A 15,677-nucleotide genomic window follows, 5' to 3' on the forward strand; every position below is an offset into this window, starting at 1 on the left:
CCTTAGTTTTTCTGAGTCAGAGTTTCCCAGCCTAGAAAATGGAAATAATGATAGTATGACTTAATGGATTGTTGTGAGCATTTGAGAGGCTGTCTACAAAGATCTTAGCACAATGTCTGAAAGATCAGATTCTGGGTGATAACTACTCTTCCAGTCTCCTTACCATCCTTCCTGTGTTTCTATGCTCAGTTATTTTTCTTATTTGGTGATAGGTAGTTACCACAAAGGAATGAAAATAAAGCGGGTTAAGTAACAGATTACATTATTACAGCTGACCTCAGAGCTGCAGATCAAGTTTGTAGATTCATTTATAAGTTCATACCCACAGTATGTATCTTGTGCCCTCTGTATGTGAGAAAATGGAAAAGGCCCTGTCAACAGGGAGCCTGACCTCAAAGGGCTTCACTTCTAGGTGAAGACCGATGTAGATGTGCTTCTTGCAAGTGAAGTGCCAGTGCTTTCCATCCATCTATTTTCCAAAATGGCCCCAATGTCATACAATACAAAGATTATCACAGAAGCATAAACCGGACAAACCACCAGTGCCACGTACTTCCTTTTAAATTCATCTTCCGTTAATAAAGTTGAGTGCATTTTTATGTTAAGCAGATAAAAAATTTCGTATATAAAAAATAGAAATAGAACTTTGAAATCTCAGTAGAATTACCTAGGAATATAATTTTCCACTTGTTATCTTCAGAAGAGTTGCTGAGAGTTTTGACTTCATTTGGAGTGTTCATTTGCTAGTTCTTTTTTGGCAACTCATTAAATTTTAACTAGATGCACACTCTTTCTGCTCAACTTGGGGGGAAAAGCGTAGTTTAACTATCTGTCACGTCCGTCATCCTTGCTCGTAGAAACGTGCCTAATTGTAAGCCTGGAAATGCTGACCTGCTGGGAGGAATGCCACAAATGTCACCCAGCGAACGGGCACATGTAGGAGGAGCCCAAATCTCCCCAGAAGTTTCCTGGTGCATTAATACAGAAGGGCTTGATTTGGAAATTTCCCATTCGACCCTACTAAAGAGCTGGGGGTGGGGTGGGGAGAGAAAACCCACTTATCTTAAAGATTCATGATTGAAGCGCCTGATAGAAGCTGCAGTTTCCATAGCGCTGGGCCCTAGATTTCCCTTTAATGTAATTAAGCCTCAAGATTTATGAATACAACAGGCCAGAACTTGATCCGTGTTCATTTTCAATTACTGCAGTGAAAGGGCTCCATCCAGATGTCTCTATTTACCGCGTTCAGGCAGGCCGGACCGAGGGCTGTGGGGGAGGGCCCACAAATTGTCACACTTGTTAATTCTTCACAGAGGATACTCAGCCGAGGTCCTGGCTTTGACCCTGTGACAAAAGGCCGGGGGCCCCCGGGGCAAGGGCGTCAATGCTTCCAGGGACAACACGGTGACCCACGGGGGTCACTCCCTCGGCTTTGTAGGTATTTGTGTAAGAATGGGGTCCAGTCCTTATTTTTATTTTTGTTACAGTTCTGGGAGCATCCAAAGGAAAAGCCTGGCTCTGATGTGAAAGACAAACACATATAATGAGAGCATCAAGTGTCCCCTGGCAACAGTAACCACGAGAAAATGCTACAGGGGAAATACACAGTATGCAGTGACCCACATAATCGGGCCTATTTGGGAAGCATTGTTTTATTTTTCTTTTGAAGGGTGATGTGTGTGTGTGTGTTTTCTTTTTAATGTTCCCAGGTCTGCAATTTAGTTTTGTTGGGAATATGGGAACACAATGTCTTTTGCTACAGTTACAGTCCTACTTGTTATATAACCACCGAATACCCACCTGCTAGCACAGCCTAAAATATTCCATTTTTTTCCCCTTTATTTTTTTCCTTGACAAAATTTCTGTGCTTTCCGTGACCATTCTACAGGTTTCTTAGGCGTGTGCTAAGTGCTTTCTTATACTAGTGTGGACGTTTGCATTGAGGTATCATTTTAAAAGGAAAATCCCACACAAAAGCCTGAGAAATAAGAGCCCAGCGGGAGACTCCGAACCTCTAATGAAATGTACTGCATCCGTAAAAAGCCCCAAATCCTACCCCACACTTTTCTTCTGCGGCGTGTGTCTAGCCCATCATTTTATTTTCTCAACTCACAGACCAGAGTCGTTACTTTGTGAACAAGAATGAATTGGGATATGGCTTTTGTTGAACAATAATTGGCTGTTATATTAACATGTGGCTCAGTAAAATGGAATTGTTGGCCAATTCTCTTCCATTTCAGAAGGTTGTTTCTTGAAAGTACTGCAAATCTCCTCCTTGATTAGCCCCTTTAAATCAATTTTGGGTTTTTCTTTTTTTGAATCATGGCCTTTACAGACCTTAAATTCATTTTGGTGAATTTAAAGAGATTTGAATAGAACAAGAGATTGTTCAAAAATAGAGCTTTCACTCAGACATATTCCATTCTTGTGCTTCAGAGCAACACTTCTTCTTTTTCCTTTTTAAAGAAATGATTTAATAATTCAACACCAAATCTAATCAAGTGCGTTATACATGAATTTTTCCCTCTGCCTCTAAGGCATGTATTTCAGGTACAAATAGCGTGTTTTCTGACCATCTTATTTTATTTAATTTTTTTGAAAAGTGAACAGACCAAGTATACAGGGCCAGAGAATAGGACTGAGGGTTTTGTGATTAGTCACTCCTCGAAGGCTCTTATACTGGCAATTTTAGCAATTAATTTGTACCTTTTGCAGAAACACTAGTGTAGACTTCAGGAAGCTCTGCAACCTTCAGTTGCTAGAGGGAATTAGAGCCAAGGGTATGTATTGGAACAGTTGTTTTGTAGCAGTATTTAGCCAGTGGCTACTGTACCAGAATATTAGTTCCGTCAAATTTTAGTTGGTTCTTTTGCTACTTCTGGCCAATAGATCATGTTGGTATCAGTATGTGTGTATGCTGTGTTAAGTTGCTTCAGTCGTGTCTGACTCTTTGCGACCCCATGGACTGTAGCCTGCCAGGCTCCTCTGTCTGTGGGATCCTCCAGGCAAGAATCCTGGAGTGGGCTGCCATGCACTCCTCCAGGGATCTTCCCAACCCAGGGATTGACCCCGTTCCTCTTATGTCTCCTGCACCAGCAGGTGGCTTCTTTTACTATCGCTAGTGCCACCTGGGAATCTGGTATCAGTACACTTTATTTTCTAAAGTATTTTTGAGTTTACCTTTATTTGGTCTTAATCTTCTCATTGCCTCTTTATCTCCCTTCTACCTTCTTTTCCTCCCTTCTCTCTTGTCTCATTTCTTATTAGTCTCAGGGGATTTTTCCCCCCGTACCTCTATATTTATGTTTATGGTGATAATGACCCAGTAAAATGTGTGTGTGTGCCCAGGACAATGTGACTTTTCCCCTTTCTAATATTTCCTTTGGATTTAAAAAATGCAACATTATATGAAATGCATATATAATTTTATACGGTTAATAATGATTATGGAAGTTTTTGTTGCAGAAGACTCTGTACAAGTTCAGTTTTGTGGCAGAGAACCGTCTGTGTAAAACCCCTGTAGATGGTAGGTTTGGGTTCTAGGTGGCAGAGCATGGTATCCCCAGAGGGGACAGAAATTGAAAATCCAAAGAACCAAAGGGTGATTCTCATCTGAGCTTCTCTGGAAAACCTGGAGAAGCCAAGTTCAATTACAGGAATGGACAGAAACAGGCCCAACAGACTAATGTGTGTACTGAGCAGAACTGGAGAATGTGGGAGTTCAGCCTGGAGAAGTCATGGAGGGGCCATTCGAACCCCCTGGGATCCTTACAGTCGTGAATGGCGTGGTCCCCTGTCATCACACTGCCCCTGGTCAATTTTAACCCACACAACCTCCAACCTGGGGCCAAGGTGACCCTTCTAAAATGTACTTTTACTTAAAAAAAAAAAAAATCACGCCTTGGCTTGAAACCTTCTTAGACCTCCTGCTCCATTGCCTCCAGAATAAATTCCAAACTCCTTTACAAATGTGCAAGGTCCTTTGCCATCTAAACTCAGTTTCTTCTCCAGCTTTTATCTGCCACCAAAGTCCCTTTCTTCTCTCGGCTGCCATCTCTCTGGACTACTCATGGTTCTCTGAAGTTACCATCATCTTCCCAGGTGTGTGATGTGCGCTGCCTTCCTGCTTATCCAACATTCAGGACCAAATTTGGATGGTGCTTTCCTTAGGAAGCCCTCTGTGATATCCCCGGACTGGCTTGGATGGCCCTCCTCTAATGAAGCTGTTTGAGACTCACCTGTTTAATTCTCTGTTTCACCAATAGACTCAGAGAACCAGAAGCACATGTGTAAAGAATGCCAGACTTTTGTCAGCAGTAGAGACAATATAAGTAAACTGTATGACATGGCTATCAACTCTACTCGCCCTACCCCACCCTCTCGTGCTTAATGACAGAAAGCAACAATAAATTTAATGGACTATTGCATATGAAAAATGAGCTTCCAAAAACAGTTTTTGGACACTCTGGTTAGCAACTGTCTACAAATTATTAGTTCTTACTTGAGTAAAGACACTGGTCTATGCCAGACCTTTTTGCCATATCCAAGTAGCTTCTTGCAGTCTTGTTGGAGATCAAATTATCTCAGCAGCACTGTGTGTTATGTAAGAGTCTGTGGACTTTCTGTGAAGACTGCACACTTCTATCTAAGAGGGGCACATGGCTGCTGGTATCAGACTTTTTCCTATCCTTGTTTTGAAAACTCAGAAAACCCGTGTCCAGAAACCTGAATTTTTCAGAGATGAAGATGATTGTGTTGAGAAAACAATATAAGTTCCCAGTCAGTGAAAGGAGGATCTGGTTAGGTAGTACTTTAGAAATAGATCTGGGTTGAAATTAATTTAAATATCATTCCCATGCTAGCTTTAGAAATAAATAGCTATTCTAAATAGCTCTTGGACGTAAATCAGAGCCCCAAAGTTATCTTTTAAAAATGTCTTTGTGAACAAAGTTGGATTAGATTAGAAACAGAGTTCAACTGCTGTTCTTTTGGAGAAGGCAATGGCACCCCACTCCAGTACTCTTGCCTGGAAAATCCCATGGACGGAGGAGCCTGGTAGGCTGCAGTCCATGGGGTCGCTAAGAGTCGGACACGGCTGAGCGACTTCGCTTTCCCTTTTCCCTTTCATGCACTGGAGAAGGAAATGGCACCCCACTCTATGGGGTCGCACAGAGTCAGACATGACTGAAGTGACTTAGCAGCAGCAGCAGCAGCAGCAGATGTTCTTGTCCAGACATTTTTTCAATTGATTTTATTTGTAACTGTTTTTCTATTTGAATCTCATGTATTATAATAAGATATACCTCATTGGCTTCCCTGGTGGCTCAGACAGTAAAGCATCTGCCTGCAATGTGGGAGACCCAGGTTCAATCCCTGGGTCGGGAAGATCCCTTGGAGAAGGAAATGGCAACCTACTCCAGTACTCTTGCCTGGAAAATCCCATGGATGGAGGAGCCTGGTAGGCTACAGTCCATAGGGTTGCAAAGAGTCGGACACGACTGAGTGACTTCACTTTTCACTTTCATTGGTTCATTTGTTCAACTGTTGAATCATTCATCCATTTATCCACTTATCTGTTCATTCCTCATCCTTCCCTCCACCCATCAGTCCAGTTGTTTCTTCTCCTACCTATGTCTGCATCCATCCATTTATCTACCCTGTAAAAGTTGTGTAAGCATCTACCCAGGATTAGGCATTCTTAGTCACTGAGGGGATTCAGAAATAATCAGGGCAGTCTTTCTTCTCAAAGTGCTAATTTACCATTAGTAAAATGGTCTCTTGAAAGCAAAAGTAAAAGTGTTAGTCACTCAGTCATGTTCGACTCTTTGAGACCCCGTGGAATCAGGCTCCTCAGTCCATGAAATTCTCCCGGCAAAAATATTCGAGTAGGTTGCCATCTCCTTCTCCAAGGGACCTTCCTGACCCAGGGATCGAACCTGACTCTCTTGCACTGCAGGTAGATTCTTTAACATCTGAGCCACCAGGGAAGCCCCAGACTCTAATGGTCTCTTAGAGCATTAAAATTAAGACCTAAATATGGAGGAAAGAGAGCCAAGGAAGAAGACAGAGTGTGATGCTGCTATGCAGCCGGAAAAGTGTGAAGGATGGTGGGGACCCTGAGGTTTGTGGAAGAGGAGCTGAGTGTGTCCAGGGGAGAACAGTGCCCGTGGTTGGAAAGGCAGTTCGGATAAAGGAGTTGCTGCAGCTAAGTCCCTTCAGTCGTGTCCGACTCTGCAACCCCATAGACGGCAGCCCACCAGGCTCTGCCGTCCGTGGGATTCTCCAGGCAAGAACACTAGAGTGGGTTGCCATTTCCTTCTCCAGTGCATGAAAGTGAAAAGTCAAAGTGAAGTTGCTCAGTCGTGTCCGCCTATTAGCGACCTCATGGACTGCAGCCTACCAGGCTGTGGGATTTTCCTGGCAAGAGTACTGGAGTGGGATGCCATTACCTTCCCTGGGATAAAGGGGCAGAGGGTCTTAAATGTCAAACAAAGGAGTGTGGAGAACCTGGGGTGATTTCTGAGCAGGGAAAATAACATGAAGGTTAACTATTCTTTAGGAAGATCAATCCAGGTCAATTTGGGAGATGGATTGGAGGAGCGGGATAAGAGAGAGATAAGAGGCAGAGAGACTGGTTAGTGCTTCGAGATAATTAGGTTTGCTCTGATCCGGGTCACTTACAACACATGGACTGTGTCACAGTTAACTTAGGGGACTTTCCCATTAAAACTCCTTGGGTACTGGTCATATTTCAGGAATAGAGGAGAGCAGTTATGTTTATGTGACTCTTTGGTTTACGTCCAATGTTGACTTTCTCCTAAGTGTTCAGGAGGGTAATTTGTACATTGAAAAGTACTGTTCTTGAGCTGAAACTTTCAGGTAGCTTTTGTTGGAGTGACAGATGAAGGCTTAGAGAAAAGATACAATTATCAAAGTCTAGGTTTGAGATTGGGGAAAAGAGGGGCCTCTTCTTTTAGTAAAATAACATCAGCATTAGAAACCTTTGTCCTACACATACTGGTTGTGATATCTTTTGTGTAACTATCGTGAAAACAAATATTTGACTCATTAGTGATATAGCTTGCTTTGAAACCAATGCTGGGGATATAGAAGACTAAGACAGATGAAGAATTCTAATTCTGTTCTCAAGGCCACCAATTTCAAAGGAAACAAAGTTAGAATCATGCAAAGTATGAACAGCCCATTCCTTTCTTACAGGGTGGATAGAGGGTTTGCAAAGTTGTTTGCTGTTGTTGCTATTTAGTTGCTAAATCATGCCTGACTCTTTTTGACCCCATGGCCTGTAGCCCATCAGGCTCCTCTGTCCATGGAATCCTCTAGTCAAGAATACTGGAGTGGGTAGCTATTCCCTTCTCCAGGGGATCTTCCTGACCCGGATCTCGAACCTGGGTCTCCTGCATTGCAGGTGGATTCTTTACCATCTGAGCCACCAGTTACTTAAGGGCAAGAATCTCTTTGTTTTCTCTGAAGTAAGCTCTGTTTTACCTGCCTGCATGCAGTTGTAATCAGAGCACAGATACAAATAAACTCCTTCATTTTGGGGGAGTGGGCTGCTTTAATGCTTTCTTCCATTTTAAGAGAATATCTTGTCCCTACCCATTGATCATTCCTGCTGAGCCTTGTTTAAAAACAGCCAACCAACCTAAAACTTCATTGCAGAAATGTGCCTTGGTTACCACTAGGTTTCCAGCCTCCCAGGAAAATGTGCCTGTTTCCCTTGTCTGTGGAGCTCTGCCCAGGGCCACACACTGTCAGCTCCCCTTTCCCCCAAAAGTAAACCTTTTGGTTCAGAGGATACTGTTGAATTCTGAGAACTTCAGCTCTTCAAATCAACTGAAAAGCTCTGGGAGTCGATACTTTTTTCTATCTTTCTTGTGTATCACTTTCTGTATTATTTTATATAAATGCACATGCCCCTGTTGAATAACATATATTTTAATTATAATATAAAAGGAACCAAAGCGACACCGTACCACATGTGTGCACACACACTGAGTTGCAAAAAGGCAAGTGAGAAACACTTGGAAACAAAGACAAGGGGGCCTCAGTCTTCACTGCTTGGTCATGTGGACCCATCTCAGATGAGGGGGAGACTGCATAAGAAGGCCAAGGGGTGTTCTCTTCCTGGAAATGGGGGGAAATGAATAAAATTTGGCACTTTCTCTGTAGCAGCTGCGCCTGTCTTCACAAGAAAGCACCATCATGCAATCCGTGAATTCATGTTAAATAATTGCTCTTTGTGTAAGGTGACTATTGTATGCTGTCCCTCATTATGAATTTCTTGCAGTCTAATTTTCAGCACATTTAATTCTGCTCAAAGTGAAATGAAACTCTGAAAGCGTATGTTACTGTAAAGCTCGAGTCACAGACTGTTGTCATATTTTGCAGATTATTCAGCAGCTGTCTTAAAAATTAAAGAGCAGAGAGGTACCTCGACTAAATGCTTATCACGTGGCAGAGGCTGTATTAATGGATTTGTGGACTGATTCAGGGAGGGTGGTGGGCGAGGCATAAGCTTTGCAGTCAAGGGCTTGAGGACTGGAACTCACAGTATCACCTCTTAACTGAGGAGCTGACCTGATGGGGGACAGCATCATTGTTCAGAAAATGCAGGCAAGAGCCAGTGTGGCCGAGCTGCCTCTGGGCAGGCCCTACACCCCTGGGTGGTGCAAGGTGAAGGGAAAGCCCTACCAACAGGCTGCCTTAGGTATGGTGTCACTCTGTGGCTTTCTCCCAGTAGCAGGTTGAGTAATTTGAGGGACAGGTGAGACTATGTGAATGTATAGGTTGTGGTAGTTTAGTCACTAAGCTGTGTCCAACTCTCGTGACCCCATGGACTGTAGTCTGCCAGGCTCTTCTGCCCATGGGATTTCCCAGGCGAGAAGACTAAGTGGACTGCCATTTCCTTCTCCAGGATATCTTCCCCACCCAGGGACTGAACTTGCATCTCTTGTGTCTCCTGCATTTCAGGCAATTCTTTACCACTGAGCAGCCAGGGAAGCCTGACTGTCTAAATAGATAGTGTATTAATTTCATTGACTTGCCCAGAATCCACAAGAAAAGGAAGGGGTCTCTGATACCCAGAAGTTTTCAGACACTCATGTTTGAATTGACAATTTAAACAAGTCACCCTCCTCTAAATATTTACTTTTCTTTTTTGCTTCTTTTGATTCCCACGAGGCACTCTTCCTCAGGGAGATCTGTGCCACATCCAGGGGAGTCTCACAGGGCTTCCTAACTCTCTGACCACAGTGGGCTTATCTATCACCACCTATATAATCATGTCATTACTGCATGCTAGCCCATCATGGGCCATGCTGTCCTGACTCAGCTATAACCAAGCACACACGGCCCTACCATGCCTCTGTGGTCGAGATCTTGCAACAATCATCACCTTAATTCATAATGTCTTATAGACCCATTTGGCAGTAAGCTGACATTCATAGGTTTCCACTGTCCTTTTATGTTTGGTTCTCATGTTTGGTGAAGGCTGGCTCTTCCTCAGATAGTTAAACTAGTTTATTTCTAGACTACAACTTTTCTTGACTATATATATGAACACCGTATATATGAAAGTGAAAGTTGCTCAGTAGTGAGTGTCTGACTCTTTGCAACCAATGGACTATACAGGCCATGGAATTCTCCAGGCCAGAATACTGGAGTTGGTAGTCTTTGCCTTCTTTAGGGGCTCTTCCCAACCCAGGGATCAAACCCAGGTCTCCCACATTGCAGGCAGATTCTTTACCAGCTGAGCCACCAGGGAAGCCCAAGAATACTGGCGTGGGTAGCTTATCCCTTCTCCAGGGAATCTTCCCAGCCCAGAAATTGAACTGGGGTCTCCTGCATTGCAGGCAGATTCTTTAGCAACTGAGCTATCAGAGAAACCATATATATATAAAACAATTAAGTGAAAGGTGACAGTACTAGTCACTCAGTTGTGTTCAACTCTTTCAACCTCATGGACTGTAGCCCACCAGGTTTCTCTGTCCGTGGGATTCTCTAGGCAAGAGTACTGGAGTGGGTAGCCATTCCCTTCTCCAGGGGAACTTTCCGACCCACGGATTGAACCTAGATGTCCTGTACTGCAGGCGGATTCTTCACCATCTGAACAACTAGGGAAGCCCATATAATTTGATTATATTTATATATAGGTATAGGTATCTTTATATCACATCATAAGTTTTACTCATCATTTGAGTCCTCTATTATCAATTGATACTTCATTAGACTGGTATTAGAAGAGCTAACACAGGTAAGATGCCTGGTGCAGGTAGGTGTTTGATAAATGATTGCTTTCGTGATTATCTCCACAGGTCCTGGAGCTAGCAGAGGAGGGATAGGCACAGCAACCCAGGCTGCAGAGCCCACATGTCACCCGCCTCGTTCATGGCACATCCTTCCATATGAAAAGGAAAGCCAAATTCGCTCTTTGGTATGGGAGATGAGTCTCTCTCTCTACCGTTTAATTCCAGTTCATTTGATAAACACTATAACATATGTTTGTGTTACAATTCTATCTGGTTATTACCATTTAGTGGAGGTCTAATAATCTTCATGTTCATCTGAAAGCCTGTTCATTAATAAAGGACCCAGTGTTCAATGTATTTCTCATTTTGATTCCAAAATCTGACATTTCAGTTGTGCTGTTTCAAATGTTAAAACTTGGGACCCAGTGAAAATGTTAGTTAACAGGATAAGCTCCAGAACATATGCCTAATGCTGGGGTATCAGATGGTGTTGCACTGACTTGGTAACCAGTCCAGATGTGGCACCTAAGTGTTTGCAGCATCTATTTAATTGCATCTACAAACTCAGAGCACTGGAGTTAGCTGCCAGTATTCACTGGTACTCATCTGTCACTCAGCCTGTTCCCAGGACTCTTTATGACTTATATTTAGAGTGGGGTTGAGGTGGGGAATTCAAGTCATCAGTTTTAAGTTTCTTGCTCTCTCTTTCTCTGTCTCTCTCTAATTGTCCCTATTTCAGATTTTCTTTCAGTGGTTTCACTTTTGAATAACTGTATTTTATAATACCCAATGATACTGCTGCTACTGCTAAGTTGCTTCAGTTGTGTCCAACTCTGTGCGACCCCATAGACGGTAGCCCACCAGGCTCCCCCGTCCCTGAGATTCTCTAGGCAAGAATACTGGAGTGGGTTGCCATTTCCTTCTCCAATGCATGAAAGTGAAAAGTGAAAGTGAAGTTGCTCAGTCATGTCCAACTCCTAGCAACCCCATGGACTGCAGCCTACCAGGCTCCTCCATCCATGGGATTTTCCAGGCAAGTGTACTGGAGTGGGTTGCCATTGCCTTCTCCGAATATCCAATGATACTATATCAAATAGAAATAGAGAGTTGCAAAAAGCTTAGGTTGCTACAGTTTTTCATATTAAAATTAACAGGAAGTCCTCCTTGATCATTACTTAGGTTAAAACTTTTGCATATTAAGAAAGGTTAATGGGGTTAAATATATAACCCCATTCAGTTCAGTTTAGTTCAGTCACTCAGTCATGTCCGACTCCTTGCAACCCTATGAGTCACAGCATGCCAGGCCTCCCTGTCCATCACCAAATCCCGGAGTTCACCCAAACTCATGTCCATCGAGTCAGTGATGCCATCCAGCCATCTCATCCTCTGTCGTCCCCTTCTCCTCCTGCCCCCAATCCCTCCCAGCATCAGAGTCTTTTCCAGTGAGTCAACTCTTCACATGAGGTGGCCAAAGTATTGGAGTTTCAGCTTCAGCATCATTCCTTCCAAAGAACACCCAGGACTGATCTCCTTTAGGATGGACTGGTGGGATCTCCTTGCAGTCCAAGGGACTCTCAAGAGTCTTCTCCAACACCACAGTTCAAAAGCATCAGTTCTTTGGTGCTCAGCTTTCTTCACAGTCCAACTTTCACATCCATACATGACTACTGGAAAAACCATAGCCTTGACTAGACAGACCTTTGTTGGCAAAGTAATATCTCTGCTTTTCAATATGCTATCTAGGTTTGTCATAAATTTCCTTCCAAGAAGTAGGCATCTTTTAATTTCATGGCTGCAGTCACCATCTGCAGTGATTTTGGAGCCCAAAATAAAAAGTCTGACACTGTTTCCACTGTTTCCCCATCTATTTCCCATGAAGTGATGGGACCGGATGCCATGATCTTCGTTTTCTGAATGTTGAGCTTTAAGCCAACTTTTTCACTCTCCTCTTTCACTTTCATCAAGAGGCTTTTGAGTTCCTCTTCACTTTCTGCCATAAGGGTGGTGTCATCTGCATATCTGAGGTTATTGATATTTCTCCCGGCAATCTTGATTCCAGGTTGTGCTTCTTCCAGCCCAGCATTTCTCATGATGTCCTCTGCATAGAAGTTAAATAAGCAGGGTGACAGTATACAGCCTTGACGTACTCCTTTTCCTATTTGGAACCAGCCTGTTGTTCCATGTCCAGTTCTAACTGTTGCTTCCTGACCTGCATAAAGGTTTCTCAAGAGGCAGGTCAGGTGGTCTGGTATTCCCATCTCTTTCAGAATTTTCCACAGTTTATTGTGATCCATATAAAAGGCTTTAGCATAGTCGATAAAGCAGAAAGAGATGTTTTTCTGGAACTCTCTTGCTTTTTTGATGATCCAGCGAATGTTGGCAATTTGATCTCTGGTTCCTCTGCCTTTTCGAAAACCAGCTTCAACATCTGGAAGTTCACGGTTCATGTATTGCTGAAGCCTGGCTTGGCGAATTTTGAGCATTACTTTACTAGCATGTGAGATGACCCCATTAGAATGATGTTATTACAATAGAAGGTTAATGATTGTTTTTAGAATATGTATATATATATATATATATATATATATACAGCAAATTAATTGCCTATTAGCTTGATGTAATGCAGAAAGCTGACAAGCAAATTGGGAGGTGTGCATTGTGTCAGAAGTGTCGGGGAGGATGGAAATCACTGGAGGGTAGTCTTTTTTTCTGTGCTGCTGTTTTGAAGGGAGTTAGAATAATGGTAAAAGTTATTGGCGTGCATTTGGCAGCATTCTGGGGACAGATTTAATTCAAATCCCCCTTGTTTAGTAGCCAGCAAAGTATCCTTGGGACTATCATTTAAGCTTCCAGGCAGCTTTCTCGCCTGAATAGAGACGAACTCCTCTTCAGAGCTGTTGAGATGTGCTCAGTAACTTCTTTCTCCCGACCCTGTGCTTGATTTTTCAAGAGAGCGGATGGACTTGAACTTACAGTCTATTTCTTTTAACCTGATTTGCTGATCTGAAAGGAGGTCAGTCTCCTCTGATCCCCAAGACTGGAATCATTTTGGAAATAGTTCCTATGTTCTCACCTGCCCCAATCTCCCAGCTGTTCTTGCTGAAGCAAAGTTTTGGTCTCAAGTGTCCTTCTTCTAGCCCTTTCCTAGGCATTACTCAGAGCAAAGGTGGCCAATATGGGAACATGTTCCTCCTCCACCCTGAGACAGGATGCTCTTTCCCATGAAACCTGGATGGTCTCAACGTCCTTCTTAATGCAGCATCCAGATAGCTGCCACCGATGCATCTGAGTTGGTATCCAAGTTGAAGCCAATTCTCTATCCTGACCCAACAGCTCTAGAGGAAGAAAATTTATAGCACACAGATTTGAATGCAAAGAACTTGACCCAAAGATGATCCCACAAATATTTTTACCTTCCTTTTTACACGAACACAGAGAGATTAAATGCAATGGCACCCCTCTCCAGTACTCTTGCCTGGAAAATCCCATGGACAGAGGAGCCTGGTAGGCTGCAGTCCATGGGGTCGCTAAGAGTCAGACACGACTGAGCGACTTCACTTTCCCTTTTCACTTTCATGCATTGGAGAAGGAAATGGCACCCCACTCCAGTGTTCTTGCCTGGAGAATCCCAGGGACGGGGGAGCCTGGTGGGCTGGCGTCTATGGGGTCGCACAGAGTCAGACACGACTGAAGCGACTTAGCAGCAGCAGCAGCAGCAGCAAGATCCTATTTTGGGTTCAGAGCCAGGATTCAAATATGGGGCTCTTGACCTCCAAATTAAGCCTCCTTTTAATCTAGGTGTTCGATTTTCACTTATGAAAGAAAGGGTTGTCTCCCTGGAAATGGGTGGCTGCAGGAAACAGTGAGTTTGAAGTCTTCGTGGAATTATCCAGCCACAGACTGGGTGACAGTGGGGTGGGAATGGGAGGCAGCCATTCACACATCCACTGGGATGTCAGATTAAATTATCTTTAAGATGTCTTCTGGGCCCCTGATTCTAAGATTCTCCTTACGATGTCACTCAAGAATGCAATTTCCTGAACTTCAGATATTTCAGGAAGTAAATTCCATGTCTGGTGCTCATTTGTTACTAGACATTCAAGACCCTAAATGACATTTCGGTTAATTAAGTTTTGTCTGGTTTCATACAACACACTTAGCACTTTTGATCATGTCAGTACATTTGCTGATTATAAGGTTATTGGTAGACTTGTAAAAATTGGGAAATTTGGAAAATAAGGATCGTTACATAAATACCTAATATTTTAAAGTCAAGACACTCCTAAATGCATGACTAGATATCACGTCTATTTTTTTCAGTAGGAAAGAAATCTTATTCATCTGAGCATCCTTTTAAAAAGGATCTGTAAGAGAGTTGATAATTTAAGAGAATTTTAGAATACGAAATTTCAAAAAATGCACATCTGTCCACTTCTGACAGCAATGAATGTTAAGTAGATTTTCAAGTTTTTTTTCTTTTTTAATGGGTATCAAAGTGATGTTCTTATTGAACGTTAAAAGCCATACTAAGCCTCTCTTGTCTCCTGCCTTCCCCTTGCAGAGCCGTAAATCTAACTTCTGCCTGTCCTATTGTTCAGAAAAAAGCAGACATATTGTGCTGATTGCTATTAAATTAAAGCAGAAAGAGAGAGACACAAATGTGGAAGGCCATCCTACCAGCGGGGCTACCTCTATCTTTTATTTTGCATTTTGGGAGGGTCAGAAAGTCATGACAGGCATCTGACCTCTGATAACCTCTTTGGTGCTTCTGTGTGCAGTTTTTTGGGGAAGAACTTAATTAAATACAATTGAATTTCCCTGCTAACACTGCCACTGAAAGGACTCCTTTTAGATGGCTTGGTGTTTGCTGGTGAGGAACAAACAAAGATGCTTCTTTTGTTCCTCAAAGAAAAGTTAGCATACGTTAGTTAAGGATTTGTGATTTCTTTTGACTAGACTGGCAGGTTCCTAAAAATTCAATGAGACTTCTGAAATGGTACCCACAATAAAAGAGGGAACATAACTGACTAAAAGCCTAACTTTTCTTATTCCTGATAATTATTGTTAAGGCTAATATTTTTTTAAAGAGTTTACTATATTTATTTGTCCTCAAGTAGAAATTAGGATTATAGATTTATAATGAGGTTACTAATATTTGACCACACAAAATAAAACTTGTCCATCTCCAGGAATCTCTGGTCACCAGAGGAAGAGAACTGGCAGCAGATGTAGTTTTAGTGCTTTTTTTTTGGAAACTATAATAAGCAGTGCTGACAAAGAATATATAGTTTTTGGTTATGAACCATTTATTATTATGCATATTGTTAAATATGAAGCCTAAGTTACAATTTTATTAAAAACAATAATTACATAAATATGTGGATTAGAAATCCGTTTTCCCATTGTTAT

At 42.5% G+C, this 15,677-nt stretch overlaps 1 protein-coding gene across 1 annotated transcript in view; it reads left to right on the plus strand.

The window, feature by feature from the left end:
• The first annotated feature begins 8,601 nt into the window (after nt 1-8,601).
• The window catches only part of CUNH12orf42 (chromosome unknown C12orf42 homolog), a 124,470-nt gene continuing 117,394 nt past the window's right edge, over nt 8,602-15,677 (plus strand). The window contains exon 1 of the mRNA XM_040233919.1: nt 8,602-8,728. Coding sequence (XP_040089853.1) covers nt 8,602-8,728 — 127 coding nt within the window. The remainder of the gene's footprint in view (nt 8,729-15,677) is intronic.

Source organism: Oryx dammah, unplaced genomic scaffold, assembly GCF_014754425.2.
Source record: "Oryx dammah isolate SB20612 unplaced genomic scaffold, SCBI_Odam_1.1 HiC_scaffold_29, whole genome shotgun sequence".
In the NCBI taxonomy this organism is placed as follows: domain Eukaryota; kingdom Metazoa; phylum Chordata; class Mammalia; order Artiodactyla; family Bovidae; genus Oryx; species Oryx dammah.